The sequence below is a fragment of the Bufo gargarizans genome, chromosome 11 (assembly GCF_014858855.1).
Source record: "Bufo gargarizans isolate SCDJY-AF-19 chromosome 11, ASM1485885v1, whole genome shotgun sequence".
NCBI classification, from domain to species: domain Eukaryota; kingdom Metazoa; phylum Chordata; class Amphibia; order Anura; family Bufonidae; genus Bufo; species Bufo gargarizans.
In genome coordinates, this window is record NC_058090.1 from 87,072,832 (window position 1) to 87,092,535 (window position 19,704).

The 19,704-nt window shown below is 43.6% G+C and overlaps 1 protein-coding gene across 7 annotated transcripts in view; it reads left to right on the forward strand.

Moving 5' to 3' along the window:
- Window positions 1–19,704, forward strand: part of PACS2 (phosphofurin acidic cluster sorting protein 2) — a 76,752-nt gene that overhangs the window by 48,121 nt on the left and 8,927 nt on the right. For 2 of the 7 annotated variants that reach the window (XM_044271534.1, XM_044271529.1), the window contains exons 8-19: window positions 1,610–1,669; window positions 2,500–2,657; window positions 3,264–3,354; window positions 5,208–5,267; window positions 5,389–5,490; window positions 8,303–8,421; window positions 11,485–11,617; window positions 12,321–12,425; window positions 14,172–14,278; window positions 14,914–15,068; window positions 15,941–16,051; window positions 17,005–17,134. In XM_044271534.1, the coding sequence (XP_044127469.1) occupies window positions 1,610–1,669; window positions 2,500–2,657; window positions 3,264–3,354; window positions 5,208–5,267; window positions 5,389–5,490; window positions 8,303–8,421; window positions 11,485–11,617; window positions 12,321–12,425; window positions 14,172–14,278; window positions 14,914–15,068; window positions 15,941–16,051; window positions 17,005–17,134 (1,331 nt within the window). The remainder of the gene's footprint in view (window positions 1–1,609; window positions 1,670–2,499; window positions 2,658–3,263; window positions 3,355–5,207; window positions 5,268–5,388; window positions 5,491–8,302; window positions 8,422–11,484; window positions 11,618–12,320; window positions 12,426–14,171; window positions 14,279–14,913; window positions 15,069–15,940; window positions 16,052–17,004; window positions 17,135–19,704) is intronic. The other 5 variants (XM_044271536.1, XM_044271531.1, XM_044271530.1 and 2 more) reach the window with 4 other exon arrangements.

The following is a 19,704-nucleotide window of genomic DNA, read 5'->3' on the forward strand; positions in this document are numbered from 1 at the left end:
AACAGTTTCCCTTTAAAGACTATCCGGAATACACCAGGGATTGGCTGGTGTATGAAATCTCCCCCTCGTCTGTATTTTCTACCACAAAGCCACTTTACTTTACTTTATTTCATCCAAAATTTCCCTAAACTACCAAACCCTTTTTTTTTCATTTCATTTGTCTGAAGCCATGTAGTGCTTCCCTGATGGGGGTCCCACTCCCCATATGAATATAGGGGCCTAGAAGACAGCAGGACGCTCTGTCGCCTAGTGCACAGATATGAGCCCCCCTTAGCTAGTCCGTGCTTCTGTCTAGAGGCAGAATCTGCCGTCCAAGTCATTTAGATAAATGGCTGTTGTGCGCACTGCTGCGCTGTAATCCTTTCTCTATGTACAGTAATTATATGTATGACAGTAGTTACAGTACGGCCGGCAGGTGCCTTGTGTCCTGCAGAGCACCAGTAGTTTTCCTCCACTTTTCTAAGAAGAAAATATAAGTCCAGCTTGTGCCGCTGCGTCTGGCGCCCGCTATTCGCTGCCTGTGAGGGTGCGGTCGCACGGTCAGGTTTCCTGAAGCCAAAATCAGGAGTGGATCGTTAAAGGAGAGAAGGTATAAAGGACAGATACGACTGCGTTTAGAACCTGATCGTGCGGCCTCACCCTTCCTGTAATTTCCACAATGACATGCCCGCTTTAATCAACTAATATCGTATATAACCATTTCTTTTTAAATGTTTCGTGCTTCAGGTTTACCAGCATTCATTTTCAGTAAAAAAAAAAAAAAAATTTTAATCCAAATTTTTGTACAGCAAAGCAAAAGCTATAATACGGAGAACGGGTCAGAAAATGTAGAATCTAGCATCTCTTAATATCTATGTAACCATGCAGAAGCTGTGAACAAGCTGCTGTTGGTGGATCTTTTAAAGTACCTTCATAGTACGAGCCAGTCTTCCTGTAGACCACGGCATCTGAATTTTTTTTCTACAGGGACCTCACTCCCAAAACGCAGGTATACCGGAGTCTCGCCGCTGGTCACAGTGTATGTCACATGAAGGAATAAAATGGTCCTCCAATTTTCCATAGAAGTCAGTCTTGTTGGTACAGCCATGGGAAGGCCTGTGCCACATCTGACCTTCGGTAGATGGTTTCCATGTAGAAATATGGTAAAAGGTGAAAAATAAGTGAACGCCGCATATGAAGCTATAGTGGAAAGATGTTGGATTTTACAGTTGCTGACATGGCCAGTGCTAACAAGTGACTGGTCTGCTTTAACCCAATCTGTGTACTAAAGGGGGTCTGTCAGCTGGCAGCGCTACTTGGGGGGCCGCAGGGAGTGCCTTTTTTCCATGCAGCAGCTGTGTGAATAGCCGCTCCGACAAGTGCCCCAAAGTGCTCCTAACCCGTCCCCTCCACTACAGATGTCACTGAGTGGAGAGGGGGCACCCAGCAGAATAAACATTCCTGTTCACACTGCTGCTGTTCCGTGTGTTTTGGCCTGCTCTCCACAGCTCTTATCTGCCACGGTCAGCAGTTTTGCAGGGTCAGACCTGCTGACAGACTCGCTTTAGGAGTGTTGTGAACCATTCGGCCACCTAAAAAAAGATGATGAATGTCACGTTTTATTTTACAGCAGCAGAACTTCAAGCAGAAAGTCGTCGCCCTGTTACGAAGGTTTAAAGTGTCTGATGAGGTATGGGAACAGTGTACCCTGCGGCATCCTGAATGTGAACGTCAACAGTTAGTTTCCCCTTTAGGCCTTGGAACTAAAAAGAGAAGGAGCAAAGTCTGTGGATAACGGCGAAATTAACTTCTGCCATATGCACAGAATTTTGGGTACATTGGCGGTGGGAATTTTGGAGGTTTTTGGGGGTGTCCTAGTGCTATACCATCACTTTTATGAGATGGGAATACCCCTTTAAGACCATTAGCCTGGTCTACACTCAGCTGCAGCAGACTGCACATATTGTCATGGCGGCCACATTCCCAAAAGTGTAAAGGGGGTGAAATAATATTACAATTTTAACCAAAGAGAGACTATTCTGTAAGGTTTTACAGCCCTGAAGGATGTGAAACCGGCTGGTTACCAGGGAGGCGCTGCCTAATTTCATTGAGAAGACCGGCCATGAGCAGTCCATCCTTGCCTTCCAAACCTTCAGACTTGGCTCAGCTCCTTATTTCAAAGCTTTATATGTATTGCTTCATCCATAAAGAAATGAAAACTGGCGGAGGCGCTCCATAAGTGGTACAGGACCACACTGTAACGTGTCAACGCTGTTCGATGGTGTCCTCAAGCTGGGTATATCCCTGGTCTGCGTATATTCCGAGGCCATTGGAAGCCATGAAATAGAAGAAATGGTTTCCTTAAGTGGTGATACCTCCTATTAAAACGACCGAGTAGATAACATGTATTAAAGGCCATTCCATTGATGCCTTTAATACTTTGGTTTGGGTCAGGTTTTTCTAAAAGAAATTAATTAAGCTGAAAAATGTCTTCAGTTTCTTCTGTACTAATATTCCTAGGTGCTTGACTCTGAACAGGATCCGGGGGAGCACGTTCCGGAAGTCGAGGAGGATATGGACCTACTGTACGACACCTTGGATATAGAAAACCCCAGTGATAGTGGACCTGAAATGGAAGACGACGACAGCGTCCTCAGCACACCCAAGCCAAAATTAAAGTGAGTGTGTGTCCTAACCGTTCATACTTGCTCTTTTGCTCTCCCTGTAATGTCATTCATACCCCTCGTCCTGCGATTTACCGACACCGCAGTGGGCATCGGCTTCACAGCTCGTAATGCGCATGGGCCTCAGGCCTGCTGGGAGCGGAGGAGGAGATCTGAAGCTGATGCCCACCATGGTGTTTGCGAAATTCTGTCTCGCGTCCACAAATTGCAGAGAGGGGAAGGGATAGGAGAAATTGAGGACTTCAGCTGTGAGTTTGCAGTTTGATATATGGTATTAACCCTGTTCAGTGGGACTAATCTGCGTGCGGTATCCCACCACTGTGTAGAAGTAGTAGAAATGAATGTGAGCCAGAGTTTACGGCAGAATCCATTTCAGTATCCATGTGCAAAACTCTCATTGTGCGCGCAGCCTTACAGTCCTTATCACCAGAGGTTTCCATATGCCATAAGATACCAGTCTCCTAATGGGATGGACTAGGATGAAATGCAGTCCTACATGTGTGGTTAGTTCTAGAGAAAGACCCCAATCTCTGTTTGCATAGTTCATAGTACTGGAAAGATGGCGGCTCATTTTTTTTCTCACCATTTGTGTTCTTCTAGGCCTTACTTTGAGGGTCTTTCACACTCCAGCTCTCAGACGGAGATTGGGAGCTTGCATAGCATCAGAAGCCAGAAAGAATTGCCAAGCCCTGTAAGTACATCTCCCTGTGATGTAGAGGTTTGTAGCATCTATTCTTTACGTTAGGACTGGCTGAGAGTTTATTGGCTCCAGAAGCAGCATCCGAGACCTAAATAAGCCTATGGGTCCCAGAAGGTGGCAGATTGTCTGGCTGGTAGAGGAGCACAGGTCTGGCGGAAGACATTATATCGGACAGGCGATTCATTCACTAAGAAGCCACGTACATGTCTCCTTATCCAGGAGGCAGTCAATAAACATGTGTTCCTAGAGCAGTCTGTATGGGACGTTGGAAGGACCACCCCATAAATTTCAGTTGCAACAAGATGACCTGATCATGGCATGCAGCTACAGTGTCAGTGGTGTAATATGTAAGAGGTCTTGGTCTGGACGTCAGGTATTCACATAGGCTACGTCCGTCTGCCCACATGCTGGCATGTACGGCAGCATGGTGTTTTGGGCATATTGCATCCAGCTGTTCAGTAGCTATTTTTGTCAGAAGGGCTCCATGTAATGACGTCTTAGTTGGTATCAAGTACTTATCTGCTACATAGACCTTGCATGTCTGGAAGTATGAGACCAGCGTCAGCCAGTGATTGGCTGAATGGTCTTTTCCCGTATCAGGAAGCGTGGGAACCGGGATTGGCAAGGTAAGTATTGACTTTATTATTTGACACATCTTTGAGCCTTTTTTCCTTCTAATTAAGTCGCCTCTTCGTAGCTTACTAAGCACAGCACCATACATTGTACAGCGGTGATGCTTGGTATCGCAGCTCAGCACCGATCACCTGAACGGTGCTGTGCCTGGGCCATGTGACTGATGACGCTAACGTCACTGGCCTGGGAGGAGGACGTGGCGCTCCGTGAGACAGCTGATTGGCAGGGGTGATGGGAGTCGAGCTCCCTCCTTTCTTATATTGATGACCTATCCTAAGGACAGGCCATCAATCTCAAAATCTAGGAGAATTCCTTTAAAGTGACCCTCCGGTTCAAGAAATTTGCATGACCAGAGGAGCAAACGTAACACTTGCCTGGTGTCCTCCTTTTCTTCTTTGCAACTACCACTGGGCCCCTCTTCTGCCATCCAAGATTGCCACACCGCATTTCTGACCACTTGGTGCATATAGTTCCTGCAGCCCTCTGATTGGCCAGCACTACTCATGTGAACAATGCTGGCCAATTAAAGATCAGGGCTGGACAAGCTGGGAGTGTATTGGACTACCAATGCACAGCGAGTAGGAGAAGAGGTGCTGCCATCTTGGATGACAGAAGAGGACCCCGGAAATCAATGGATCTGCAATTGAAACAATGAAAATGAGGGCCGCCGATAAGTGCTCTGTTTGTTTCCCATATTTTGTGAACTGGAGGGTCGTTTTAATTAACACGTTTTAAATACCGGTGTCGGTATGAGAGTAGCAGAAATAATTGGAGTTGTCTTACTGGTATTCAGAGGACATTTATCTGGTTGTCATTGTCTTGTTGCTATCTCGCATTTCCTCCTCGAAATAACCGAGGATTGGTCATTGGAGGTAAGGCTCCGGCAATGCACAACTACTGTAGCCCTGTAGGACCTCACCCATACTAGGCCCAATTAGTGCTGGAAACCAGCCTCTTATTCAGTAAGGTGTGATCAGGACTAATATATTTATGGTAGCCCTGCTCAAGGTTGGTCACGTCCACGAGAGTTAGTGGAGGACGGTACGTGGAGCGGAACCTGCAGTGATGGGGACAAAAGGGAGATCTCCTCTCACCACGTCAGACAGCCCCTATGAGTCAAGATAAATGATTTCAGTTATTTGAATTTGATCAGTGATAAATGATGGCCTGTCACTGTTGCTCTGAGCCGTCATCTTTACTGTGTTTTACAGCACAGCAATGTCCACTTTGAGAAACCTCACCGTGACCTCCCTCCGTCTGCGAACACTGACGTAAGTGAAAAGTCAGAATGCGATTGATTGATATCAGGAGACGATGGTCAGTTCTGCTGGCGTATATGTGTGTGATGTGTTACTTTAATATTTTTATTTTCAATTACATTTTTATGCTCAGTCCTCACCAAAATTCCATTTATCTGCTCAGCTTGAGGATCCTGAAAGACGGACATCCCTACCCAAGCATTCGCCTGAGAGCACATCTGACACTGCTTCGGTGGTACGTAAGGCTTTGCTTCTGTATACTCCAGCGCCTATTGTTATAGCATTTATCTCTTACTTTTGTCACATCAGCATACCATCCTGGTCTTACATTACCTATCGCCATTTTCATTTCAATTGAATGCACTTGTTAACACATTTGTCCCTATGACAATGGCTGACCTGTTACATCTGAAGGCGTCTGTGTTGGTCCCATTTGAGCCCTCATTGCTGAGATGTTTTAATATGTGCAAATGATCTTCTAGGTGCAATGGAGGCGTTGCCGTTACACCCAAAGGCTCTGATGTCTTTGCAACTGCCGCATGCTCTCCACTTGGATTGACAAGCTCAGGCATTGAAAATGTCATCACGCCCTAGCCCATGTCAATCAAAGTAGAGAGGGAGCAATGGTTGTAGAGAAAGCTCAGCCTCTAGGTGAAATGGCGGCACCCCCGTTCCTCCTAGAGGATCATTTACATATATACAAAATTTACATTTTCTTCTGTATTGCGGGCACATATGAGCATGAGACCAGTACAGATGCTTTCAGCTGCCAACATGGCAGCCTGTTTCGTAGGTACAAATCTGCTGACACGTGCCCTTTAAATGTCTCTTGTGTTTCACTAAACCTTTAAGTACAGTAATATAAATGTCTGCAAAATTAAAGTGTCCACCATGCAACACCATTTTGTGGTTTTTCTTGTTTTTGTTTTTTGTTTTTGTTTTTTAATAATATAAACCAGAATTCTGTGGTGAATAATTTACGATTAATATAGCAGCCAGAGGTCAGTTTATCTCCTACAGAGCTGTAACCGGCCTCTATAGCCATAGATTGAAATAATAGAATTCTGACTGCATGCAGTCACCACTAGAGGGAGCTAGGGATCTTGCTGGATACAATGTGTCCATAAGACTATAATAAAGTTCCTCCTAATGGGCGCTTTAGGCGACCTGAGTTTTATGATCTGAAAAGTACCTGTCACCTCAAAATGCAGAGTAATCTGCAAGCCACACGTTATAGAGCAGGAGGAGCTGAGCAGATTGCATACATTTATATCTATTGTTTGTGACTAGGGGAATGGTGTTATCAATGAATTATAGCATTCTCTGTGTAAGCGTGTGTACAGAGATAGCTGTCAGTCACTGATAGTTGTACACGGGGAGGTGTTGTCAGTAATTGATAGCATTCTCTGTGTAAGCGTGTATACAGAGATAGCTGTCAGTCACTGATAGTTGTATATGGGGGAGGTGTTGTCAGTAATTGATAGCATTCTCTGTGTAAGCGTGTGTACATAGATAGTTATCAGTCACTGATAGTTGTACACGGGGAGGTGTTGTCAGTAATTGATAGCATTCTCTGTGTAAGCGTGTATACAGAGATAGCTGTCAGTCACTGATGGTTGTATATGGGGGAGGTGTTGTCAGTAATTGATAGCATTCTCTGTGTAAGCGTGTGTACATAGATAGTTATCAGTCACTGATAGTTGTATATGGGGGAGGTGTTGTCAGTAATTGATAGCATTCTCTGTGTAAGCGTGTATACAGAGATAGCTGTCAGTCACTGATAAAACCTCCCCCCACGAACAGTGAAATCAGAAATAGCAGAGATATAAATGTATAAATTGTAAATTTTACTGACTCTCTTAGTACAAAACTATATATGAAATCTGCTCCGCTCCTCCTGCTCTACGACATGCTGCCTGCAGATCGCACTGCATTTTGTGGTGAAAAGTTCCCTTTAACTCTGTAGGTGCAGAAGAGTTAGGCCCATTGCAGAAGAGTATTTGTCACCCTGCGAGTCTGCAGTGCAGCTCCCGTCCTGACCTCCCAGCACTGACGGGGACACACAGAATTATGTTAATTTATGATGCTATGTAACCCTTACAGTTCTGGAATGTATTGGATAACACTGGCAGCATTATGTCAGTGTTATCCAATACATTCCAGATTTGTAAGGGTTACATAGCATCATAAATCAATATAATGCTATGTGACCCTTGGCAGCGCTGGGAGGACAGGCCGGGAGCTGCGCTGAGGACTCGCAGGGTGACAAATGCTCGTCTGTAAGGGGCCTTAAGAGTCCTGTTAAGAAATTACTCAGCAGTAAGTGTTGTATTAAATCTTCTAAGAAGTTATTATGACACTAACAGTCAGACGTTCACTTTCAGTACGCCAGTTTATAGATGGTATAGATTTGCCTAAGCTGAGTACTTCGGTGTCTGTTAGTTAACAAGATCGCCTCTCTTTCCTTCCATCTCTGCGGGTACAACATTCGGGGCTGCTGTCTTATGGCAGATTCGGTATGTTAGTTACTGCAAGCCATATTTGCCATGCTCCTTATCCTTGCCTCCTGAGGATGTCCTAGTTTCAGGATGTGTTAGAGACTGGTCACCTCTCCTGACGTTTATGTTTTAGCAACTACTTTGGTCCCCCAAGCGCATCCACTGGCGCTGTCTAACAGCTCATCAGCGGGGGTCTTGGGAGTCGGAACCCACCGATCAGATATTGGTGACCTATCCTGAGGACAGGCCATCAAATTCTTGGCCCCTTTAATACAGACACAAGCAACATTTCAGCTCCAGTGAGCCTTTCTCAAGCATGAGACTTGCACCATTGCCCGTTTTGATACATGTCAGGATCGGTGACTGGTCCTATTTATAATGTTTTAGACTATATCATAGACTCCCTGGAAGATTTCCTCGATGGCTAACTGTGACCGTGTGTAAACATGTAGCGGTAGAGTAAAAATCCTGATCCATTAGAATAATACCTCCTGTACAGCTGCTCTTATGTTTCTCCAGTATTTTCCTTTATGCTTTCTCCTGCCCTAGGATACCTCTCAGCAGGATGCACAGGATATTGAACTTTCCACGCTGGATGTTTTCGTGGAGAGGTTGCCCCCAAGCGGAAAGATAACGAAGACCGAGTCCTTGATTATTCCTTCTACTCGGTAAATACTGCTCCTCTTTCTTGTAAATCATTCCGAAAAAAGTACTTTACATTGGGATCATGTTTGCTTTATTCTCTAAAGTGTTCACTGATCAGCCTTAAGAGCACTGACAGGTGAAGAGAGTAACACTGACAACCTGTGCCATTAGCACCTGTCTATAGGTGGGAGATGGCAGAAAGTCCTTGAAAAATGCCAAGCGTAAGGATCTGAAGAACTTTGACAAGGGCCAAGTGGTGTCTTGGTCTGAACATCTCCAAAATGGATGATCTTGTAGTAGTCCAGGAACAGAAAACCAGTGACAAGGTCATGTGCACCAACCGATCCCACAGAAGAGCTACACCGATGGCTGAATAGGTTAAAGGGAGCCTGGCGAGAAGTCAGCGGGGATCCGCCCAGATGACTCTTCTCCTCACTCCGAGCTCCATTCTAAACATTTTTTTTTTTTTAGGTCAGTTTGTTACCAGGGAGCAGTGATGGTCAGTTTGCAGTGTTCGCCAACGAACACATGTGGGCTGCCATCTTGACTCACCCGTCCGGCAATGCACAGGTAAGCCCTTACCTGTGCCTGTGCCGGGAGTCTGTCTGAAATCAAATGCGGTCACCAGGAGAAGCCAGTTCCGAGAACAGCCCGATGAAGGCCCCGGCGGCTGTATTTGATTTCAGACCTGCTCTCGGCACAGGTAAGCCGGTCTGAAATCAAGAGTTAAGATGGCAGCCCGCATGTGTTCGTTGGCGAACACTGCAAACTGACCATCACTGCCAGGGAGCTTGTAAGGGTTTCTTGCTGCCCATGGTTCGGGCATGCATGAGTCTCCTGACAGGCTTCCTTTAAGGGTAGGTTCGCACATGGCATATATGTCATGGATTTCAGTGTGGCAGAACAACAGCATTGTAGAGTACCAGCAAAGTGAATAAGATTTTAAGAAAAAATTAAAAACTGCAGTGTCAACTGACCTGTGATGTGCATTTGTGATCTACAGCATGGCAGTTTACGCTGTGGATCTCCATTGCAGATTCACCTTTTGGAGAGTATATGCAGTACGCCAGTCCTGCAGGGTGAGCGATAGTGAGGTCACAGGGGCAGTTAACAGACCGAGTGTTGCTAGTGGTACTCAGTTTTTATATGCCCTGGGCAGGCGTACAGCAGTGATGGAGAGGCTGGCACATGGATCCTCTGGGGCACTCTCTGCAAATAGGGACCAGGCCTGGTGGTAGGTGAGGTGCCCTGGGTGTTGTAGGTTTAGTGTGCCCACCGATTTATTGTAGGAATAATTGAGGTGCACACAGTTGTAGTGAACCAGAACTGTTTACTGAACAGAAGTTTACTGAACAACTATATACAGGCTTCAGTTACTTCCATATGCAGGGTCTTGGTAACAGGCAGACAAAGTCTTTGCAAGATACTCAGAGGGAATAACACTTACAGATCAGGCTGTACTTTCCTCACATCCTGTCTGGCTTTCTCCAAGGCCCGTATGCCCTATTGCTGGCTTTATCCTTGGGTAGGGAAACCTTCCTCTGGTATAAATACTCTTGCTGTAAATATCCTTCTCCCCTTCAGCTTTCTACTTGGCTGGATAAAAGTGGCTCTGCTCTGTACTTGGCACGATGCAGGGAACTTCAGGAGGCAACCTCTTCTCCTGGGTGCAAGCTAGGAACCTGGGCTATCTAGCTGCATGTTAGAAGCTGAACTTCAGCTACTCTCTAAAGCAGGGGTGCACAACCTGCGGCCCGGGGGCCACATGCGGCCCTCGATACCATGGTGTGCGGCCCCCAACCCTCTGGTAACAGAAATGTATGTCTAGGTCTTGTGGCTGCTCACATGTATCTTTCATGTATTCTCCTATCAGATGGGAATCCTGGAAGTGTAACTAGACATTTCTGATATATACTGTATGTTCAAAATGCTGTACACATAGTATTTCAGTTGGTAATACCACTTTAAGTTTTAATTTCGGCCCTTGGAAATGGTTCAGGCTGACAAGGTGGCCCCTAACCAGAAAAGGTTGTGCACCCCTGCTCTAAAGTGTACACTGGCTTCTAACTACACACTCTCCCCTTCACTGACTCTCCCTGAACTGGACCTGACTATATATACTAGGGGGTTCCCTAGCTCCCTCTACTGCCTAGGAGGAGGAACTACACCCCTAACAGGCCTGGTACAGAAGATAACAGGAAAATACACATTAAAATACCATACAAAATACAATGACCATGTTCCACAGGAGGTGGAGAAAAACGTGACCCAATTGACCCTTGAGTAGTGCCCACATTTACATAGTGGGACACTACATATACATGCATGTTAAACATGTGGCTTATGCAGCAGACTATGTCTTTCAAGCTGAAAAGTGTCAGAACAGCTTACAGCATAGCTGCAAGGTACCCATGCCAACCCCTGTCCATATCCTGAAGGGCTTTCAGTGGGCACGTGGACTTACGAACTGGACCAATGGATCGCTGGGTGCATGTGTATCATTTACCTTTTGGAATGGCACCAATTTGATGCTTTGGGAAACATTGGGTCCTAGCATTAATTTTAATTGTGCAACAGTTGTGCCCTCTTTCAGCAGGATGCCCCTGCCGCCCTGCAAATATAGTGCAGGAATGGGGGGAGAAACATGACAAAGAAATCAAGGTGTTGTCTTCAATGGTTTTCAAATTTTTGCCTCCAAATTTCCCTGATTTCAGTCCAATGGAGCATCAGTGGTATGTGCTGGAAAAAGAAGTCCAAACCATGGTGGACGCTCAGCACTATTTCTGGCAGTCCCATAAAGGTGAATGAAGTCCTGGTCATACATGTGCTCCATTCTCCTAGTTTATCTCCTGTCCTGTGGATAGGGGATCTATGTTGTTTGTGCGAAACCCCTTTTAAAGGATCTGAGGCTAAAGTCTTGGTGCCAGATATCGCAGGACCCTTTTAGATGCCTTGTGGAGTCCATACTATGACCGTTCCACGATAATAGAATGGTGGTTTGGATGATCTGTCTGAAATCTTACATTGCAGTGTAGATTTGGACGGTGGCTATGATTTCATAGATATCTCGTTTTCTTATTCCATAGGTTGGAAGGAAAGCAGACAGGACGACGTGGTAGAAGCACATCTCTGAAAGAAAGACAAGCATCTCGACCTCAGAATGAGAGAGCCAACAGCCTCGATAATGAGCGTTCACCAGATACTCGGCATCATCTCCAGGTAAAATCAGGTGCTCGCCAACAGCCGAGGAACCTAAAGGCCATCTCCTCCATCTTCATTATAGGCAAGCTTGGCTAGGAGATGGAGTTCCACTATCTTTTTATTTTTTTTATTAATTACAGAGTGGTAGGGGGCCTAAAAGTGAATGGGCACCCTCAAACACAATCTCCTGCATGCTCTTCATTAAGCAGTACTCTTATTGGTGTCCGCAGACAGCCAGCAGGTTGTCATTTTTAGGTCTGTCCCAGAGCTTTATAGAGGTTAATACACACGAATGGTGGACCTGTAACAACATGCACATTAAGGGGGTTTCCTGGCGGAATAGATTTTGATGACCTGTCGTCAATATGAGACTTGTGGGGGTTCGACACCCAGCACCCCTACAATCAGCCGCCGGAAGCTATACAGAAGGCCTCTGTGTAGTATCTGCTGCGGTCACACTGCAGCTCCTCTCCCATTCACTTGAATGTGAGCTGATCAGCAGCTCCACGGCATCAATATCGAAGTGCCGGAAACCCCTCTACATTATTTTTAGCCATTGGGTTGCTGGCAGAACATAGAAGTATAGGGTTCTCGTCGCTGTTGCTTAATTTACACATTATAAACATTGCAAAGTACTAGTTGATCATATGGACTCTCTATTACGTCATAAGGATTATTGTGCCTAAAACCAATAAATTACTCAAACCCATTTTCTGTCTAGATCCCAAGAAAAACTGTATATGATCAGCTAAACCACATCCTGGTTTCCGATGACCATCTCCCTGAAAACATTATCCTTATAAACACTTCAGACTGGCAGGGCCAGGTAAGTGTCCTTCAAGGCTGCAGACGGCGAGATGTATAGATGTGGGGGCGATGAGCAGCTTGTGCGGTAAACTTTACTTGCATGGTTTTTAAATGCTGTTGTCACAGACTGCAATCTTTTATCTTGCTATTTATTATACAGGTACGTTCCAAATGGATTTAAATTTTAGATCTATATTTATCCAGTTTTAGAGTATTGCTGGGGCTGAAACACAAAATTTTAGCTGCTATAGGGAAATGTTTAGAAATTAAAGGGGTTCTCCAGGAATTCATAAAATAAATTTACTTAAAGGGATTGTCACTTCAGCAAGTGGCATTTATCATGTAGGGAAAGTTAATACAAGGCACTTACTAATGTATTGTGATTGTCCATATTGCCTCCTTTGTTGGCTAGACTCATTTTACACGTTTCATTTCCATGGTTTCGACCACCGTGCAATCCAGCATCGGTGGCCGTGCTTGCACACTATAGAAAAATGCGCTGGTCTCTCCAGTGGTCAGGACCATAGGAGCGCACATACGCTGGCACGTTTTCCTAAAGTGTGCAAGCATGACCACTACTGGTCATAATCATGGAATCAAAAAGTGTATAATGTGATGGAAAGGAATCAAAATGGATAGTCACAATACATTAGTAAGTGCCTTGTATTAACTTTCTCTATGTGATAAATGCCATTTGCTGAAGTGCGACTACCCCTTTAAATATTACTCATTTAGGTGAAATGAAATGTCTGCCGTCCTATTAGTACAGACAATACCTGTCCTAATCACACTGAACACTGGGCTAAAGAGCTGCCTCATCCTCCTCTACTTGTCAGGGATTATGATCCTGAATACAGCTGATAAAATCTTCAGCTGAATTTATGTAGGAATGGAGTTCATGTGGAGACATGAAGTACCGAGAGGATGGACAGGACAGGCTGTGGTAATGGAGAGGGCATACAAGTGCTGCCGCTGGTTATCCACACCTCCTCCCTGTACTTCATGTCTCCTCGTGAACTCCATTCCTACATAGACTGAGCTGACGATCTTATCTGTATTCAGGATCATAATCCTTGACAAGTAGGAGGACAAGTTACTTTACAACACTGAGCTAAAGAGATGCCTCATCCTCCTCTATGTGATTTAGGACAGGTTTTGTCTGTACTAATAGGACGGTGGCCATTTTATTTCTCCTGATGATTGTTCCCCAGACACAATGAAAAGTATTTGGGAATACATGTATACTAAAGTAATATTTAAAGGGGTATTCTAAGATTGTAATATTTATGACCTATCCTCAGGATACGCCATCAGGGTCCATCACACCGATGAGCTGTTCTGCAACAGCTTGAGTAGTGGACGGATCTGGTAACAGCAGCTCTGCTTCCAGTGAAGTGAATGGAGGCAGCACTGTAGTTACCAGCTCTATCCACTACAGAGTGGATGAAGCTACTTGGCAACACCTGATTGGTGGAGGGGCAGGGAGTTGGTCCATCACTGAGGATGTGCCATCAAAATAAAAATTTTGGAATGTTCCTTTTATATTTATATATAAAAAAATAGACTGAAATTCATATATAGGCGTTCACTGTTAGTCTATGGTCAGCAAAGCTGAAGGGGAGGAAAATCGCCAAGGGCCGGCTCCAGCTCAAGAACGCCTACCAGTGCATGCCAACATTTTATTATTATTTTTTTTAATCGTTAATTTGCCATTAAAATGTCAGCTTTTAGTATTTTTATGTATTTATTAGGCTCTGCTTTTCAGCTTCTTTCAGATATCTTACAAAACCATGACCTTCCTTTAGTGTGCACCTGCTCTTCAGCAGATATTCAAGCTGCATTTAATACAATAGTATCCAGAATACAGCGATAGTAAGTGCTGCATCTGCTATTACTGCCCTCCCCCCTTATATCCTGAATTGTATTCCCACTATCGTCTACCTGTGACGGGACTTCTTTCGTTACGGATTCCGATTAAGTTAGGATTAAGGTCTTTTTCTCAACTCTGTTCATGTTATAACATTTTTGCTGTGAAGAAGAGGCATGTGATCTCTGCTGAGTCAAATTCAGTTTTGAGAACTGCAAAAGTAAAACCAAGCATCTGTGATAATATCTTGTGGGCAGAGAAACTGCCCAATAATCTTACAAAAACCTCTGGAAGAGCATGACCTTGTGAATGGATTAATAGAATTTATTTACCCAAAAAATTTAACATATACAGCCTTATTCTACATAATTAAAAAACTAATCTTTATTTCATGATGGAATAACCTTTGGATGGTAATATATTTTCCTCAAAAAGCATTTTATATAAAAAAAAATCCAATTTAAATAAAAAATAAATAAAAATCATAGATTTTTATCCACCCTGGCTGTAGATCATATTGGTGGGGTCCATAAGTTAGGATCCTAAGAGCACCGTGCCTACCATGTCTGGGACATTATACTCCAATGTATTTCAATAGGAGCGCATTTTGCACTTATTGATTCTGCATCTTCTCTTTTAGCTGTAATTGCAATTCGCAGCCGCCAATTCCTGTAAAAGTTGCAGTAGCGGGAGCTCAGAATTACCTCAGCGCTGTGCTCCGACTCTTCGTGGAGCAGCTGTCACACAAGACTCCAGACTGGTTAGGATACTTGCGCTTTCTCATCATCCCCTTAGGTAAGGCGCACAGAACACTCCATCACGTCTCTGTGATTAGCACTGACATGAGCCAAATTGTATCCAATTCACAAGACTGCTTATGATTCGCCAGCTATAGGAGGTGTCCCACCATTACATGTCATGTTCATTTTATAGATGATAGTAGTATGGCTCCACCTGGTGTCCAAAATGTATAGCAATATACACATCCATCTAATGAACTGAGTGCTGGTGGACATGCATGCTCAGTCACTCTTCCCACAGTCAAGTTTTTATATAATGATTTTCTCTTGCCCTGCTTGTCAGAAAAGCTTCTGCAATACTTAGCAATATAGCTGCAAGAGGTGGAAGGACACTGACTCTGGCCAGAGCCCACCACAAGCAGCACAGATTAGCAGCACCAAGCTCGCATGGATCCAGAGCTCCCTCATTCATTACTCCAATTTCTTTCCTAGATTTTATTGCCAATCTGGCAACTAAGGGGGCGTGTCCTGTAAATGTCACAAATAGATATGACTGGTGGCATCTGAAGGATGGAACTGAGCATGTGTGTCCACCTCAGCAAGGCGGTCATGAGGAAAAGAGACAGACAGCATGTGGTGCTATACAGATATAGTGGCTATATAAAAATGTTAATTGCATGGTTTGAAAATGGAGACTATTTTTTGGGGACAACCCCTTTAATTTAGTTTCCTATACAATTGGTTATAGTGTGTGAGAGTGGCAAATGAGAACGTGAACCCCTCTGGGTCACCTCGCACGTCATGGCGTTCATTGTTCTAACATGTAGAGCACTTCTCTAGACTGGGGCTGCAGTTGGGCGCTACATCTACTCGCACCAAGGTCTGTTGAAACACTTAATGTGTGGGTTTTATTTTATTTTTTTGTAGGTTCTAATCCTGTAGCTAAATACCTGGGCACTGTGGACTACAAATACAACAACCTCTTCCAGGATTCAGCTTGGAGAGAACTGTTCACAAAACTGGATGCACAAACCGCAGGTAACGAGATGGGCTTATTTTCTAGATAACAAGTTTAAGTATGGTACTTTGACTTAAATGGGCTTTTCTGACAATTCTTTACTGATCTAGCTCATCAGTATCTGATTGGTCGGGGTCCGAGACCTAGGACCCCCACCGATCAGCTGTTTAAGAAGGTAGCAGCGCTCCCTTCTCCAGCTTTGCCTAGGCCGGTGACGTAACGTTCATAGGTCACATAGCCTAGGGGCAGCTCAGCCTTCTCAAACAGCTGATCGCTTGGGGTCCCGCGTGTTGGACTCCCACCAATCAGTAAGATAATTCCATTAAAGAGGTTTTCCAAGAGTTTTTTTTTTTTTATTATCTAAGGCATCATGCAGAAAGGCCCCCTGCTCAGGACTTTTTCTGTAAGTCACAACAAAAAAGTTACATAGATTTGTTTAAAAAAATAAATAAAAAAAAAAAATAAAAAGTTTCCTTATAAAAGTGCTTTTTGGTCATAATATGCTTATTATGTCAAAATCTAAAAAGAAAATGTACCCATAAATGTCGGTAACATCTCTAAGGTAGAATGCCTTCAAAAATAAAAAACGTTTCCAAATTAATGTTTTTTTTGCTCCTCTAGCCTCACCATGAAATAGAATCAAAAGTGTTCACAAAGTGCTGTGCATCCCAGAATGGTACCAAAGAAAATGTCACTTCATCTAACAAAAAAGCCCTCTCACAGCTTTATCAATTGAAAAATGGGGAGGGGGGATCTGGTTATCAAAAAATGGTGACACAAAAACAAATGATTTTCTTTTCTTTTAAAAAAGTGTAATTAATAGAACATCTACTGAAGGTGTAGCCCTTTAAATAAGTATATTAGATTAAGTGAGTCCACACGGCAGAGGTTTGTTAGGTCATACACTTATGTGTTTTTAGAGATCGGTTACGGAGATGATTTTCACATGGTAGCATTTTTTATTTTTCTCCAGATGTTTCGCTGCTGTCTACAATACAGGACCCGTCAGATGTAGTTTCGCGTGTTACACAGTACATTGCTGGAGCAAACTATGCACATCAGCTGCCTATAGCGGAGGCCATGTTGACTTACAAACAGAAAAGGTATACTGTGGGTTTTAAGTAATAAATATTTGAATATGGTATGTTTATTTGTTTCTGATACAGCTGTATATGGAGACTTGGACATATACTGTGTATATACTGTGTATTTATATATCACTTAATGGATTTACATGGAACAAGCTTAAACAGCACCCATGGTTTTAAGCAGTTTTTTGTCCATAAATCAATTGTACACATAGCGGTAAGAAATTTAGTAATACAGCTTATAACAGAAAAACGCCTCTTTCTGCACTTATCAGGCTCCTCTCCTCCGCACTGATCACTTACTCTCATTTCACTGGTAACATCTGTCTTCAGAGAAGCAGAAATGAAGATTGATCAGAGTCGATGAGAGATCAGGTTATAGCTGCAATGAGAGAGGGGCTCAAACACTGAAATGCTGCATCTAGTAGGTGTTTTAATACTTCACCTTAGTGTTAGATTCCCATCTACACTGCTCAGTACTGCTGACCTCCATGGTGCTGCTTATGTGGGTGTGCCACAGAAAGATACAGAGCAGCATCTCCACTTATTTCTGTGTATGGGAAACATCCACTCCATCCACTCTGGAGCTAAACTAAAGAAAAACTGACAATTTAGAGATGAAGCCTACAAAGAGGAAAAACTGGTGAAATATGCAGATCACAATTCGTATACTTGTCAGATATCATTTTATTCCTCCTGTACACACATGACATCACATCAGTTACACTTTTATTTAAAACAGCAACTTTCTGATTATGTGGGTTAAATGATGCTGGCATTATTGGCCACTTCGCTCGTGTGATGAGTCTTCTCTACGCGAGAAACATCATTACTTCTGATAGTAAACACAGGAGCCGTGCGGGACCACTGCATAATCTGAAAGTAGTTTTTTTTTTTGTTTTAAACCTATTTTGTGTACCCAGAAATCCCTTTTAACTGCAGAAGGAGAAGTTGGAAATGATTTAGAATTTAGTACCTGTGAGTTCTGATAGATGCATTCCATTGGCACACATCCACTGTTGTCCTGGGTACATGAGCTGGGCTACTTTCACCAGCCATTAGGGCTTTGGCGCTAATGTGAATAGATTTTAGCTGAATTACCTAGCAAAGCAGGACCCTGGTAAATATTAAAAAGAACCTGTCACCTTTCCTGACATTCCTGTTTTATTAGCTTCATGCATCGCCAATGTGATAACAATTCTGGAGCATCTATTCTTATGTCTGTATGTTGTGCCGTTCCTGTATTATTTCTACTAGAAGTTATGAATGAATTGCTAGCAGTCTGCAGTAAGGGGAGGTGCCCAGTTGGGGGGGGTGTACCTGCACAGACTGACTCTATCCAATCAGTGCTGCCATTTTCAGTCTGTGCAGGTACACCCCCCCAACGTGTTACCACCCCTCTGTACCCTTGCTGCAGACTGCTAGTAATTTATTCATAACTTCTAGTAGAAATAACACATGAATGGTACAACATACAGACATAAGAATAGATGCTCCAGAATTGTTATTACATGGGGGATGCATGAAGCTATTAATACAGCAATGTCAGGAGGGGTGAGAGGCCCTCTTTAAAGTGACTATTATTCTGCACATTGGTGGGATCCCTGAGTGTCAGAACCCCCCCATATCATATAATGATGGCCTGTCCTAAGTAATTGCCATCAGTCTGGAGATACAATTTGCCTCTGTTATTCAGTGCTATGCAGATCATTATTCATATACATTTTGGCCAGTGATCAGTTAGGAGAACAACATGACCCAGAATGAAGAACATTCCCCTTTGGGCCCTGTCAGGGATCCGGGTAGAAGGCATTTGTGTGAACGATGTTGTAATATAACTTTTCTGCTCTTTTTTCCTTCATTTCCTACATTTATGGTTGCTTTCTCAAAAGGAAAAAAAGTTTTTATTTTGATTTTGCCTTAAGGTATCATGTCCTCTCTGGGTAACCATGTTTTCTTTTATTCTTGCTGCACTTATATATGACATGTGAGCTTTGCTAGAGATGCATTGCCTTTTTTTTTTTTTAAAGATCCCTAGTGTCTTAAAGAGCAACTCCAGTCACACTTGATATATATATATAATATTGGTGGTGGCCAAGATGATCAAACAAATGAGAGCTTCTGATGATCAGAAGAGCTCGCCATATACACGGCACCTTATGGATTATACATCTGACTGCAGTTGCCCTTTAATGTAGATATGAAGTCAGCGTGTTTGCAAATATAAAATAGTATTTTAAAGGGAGTCTGATACCGATTTGGGAGGTTACAAAGTAATCATACCTCCATTTAGGTGTTTCTAACATAACCTTACCTTTCTTGTGAAAATCGACTCCTCTAATCCTGAAAAGTGCTGCTTTTTACTTTTATCTAAGTAAGGTTTTAGTGCACCGTGGGTGCGGCCTCAAAATTTCAGAGCCAGTGCACCAAATGTAAAGGATGGTCAGTCAAACAAGGGGGAGGCACTGGTGACTTGAATCCCACCGGGGACAACATCTGCATGGAGTTTGTGTGTTCTCCCCGTGTTTCCATGGGTTTCTCCCACATTCCGACAAACCACAATTTGGAAAATTGGCCCTACTGTG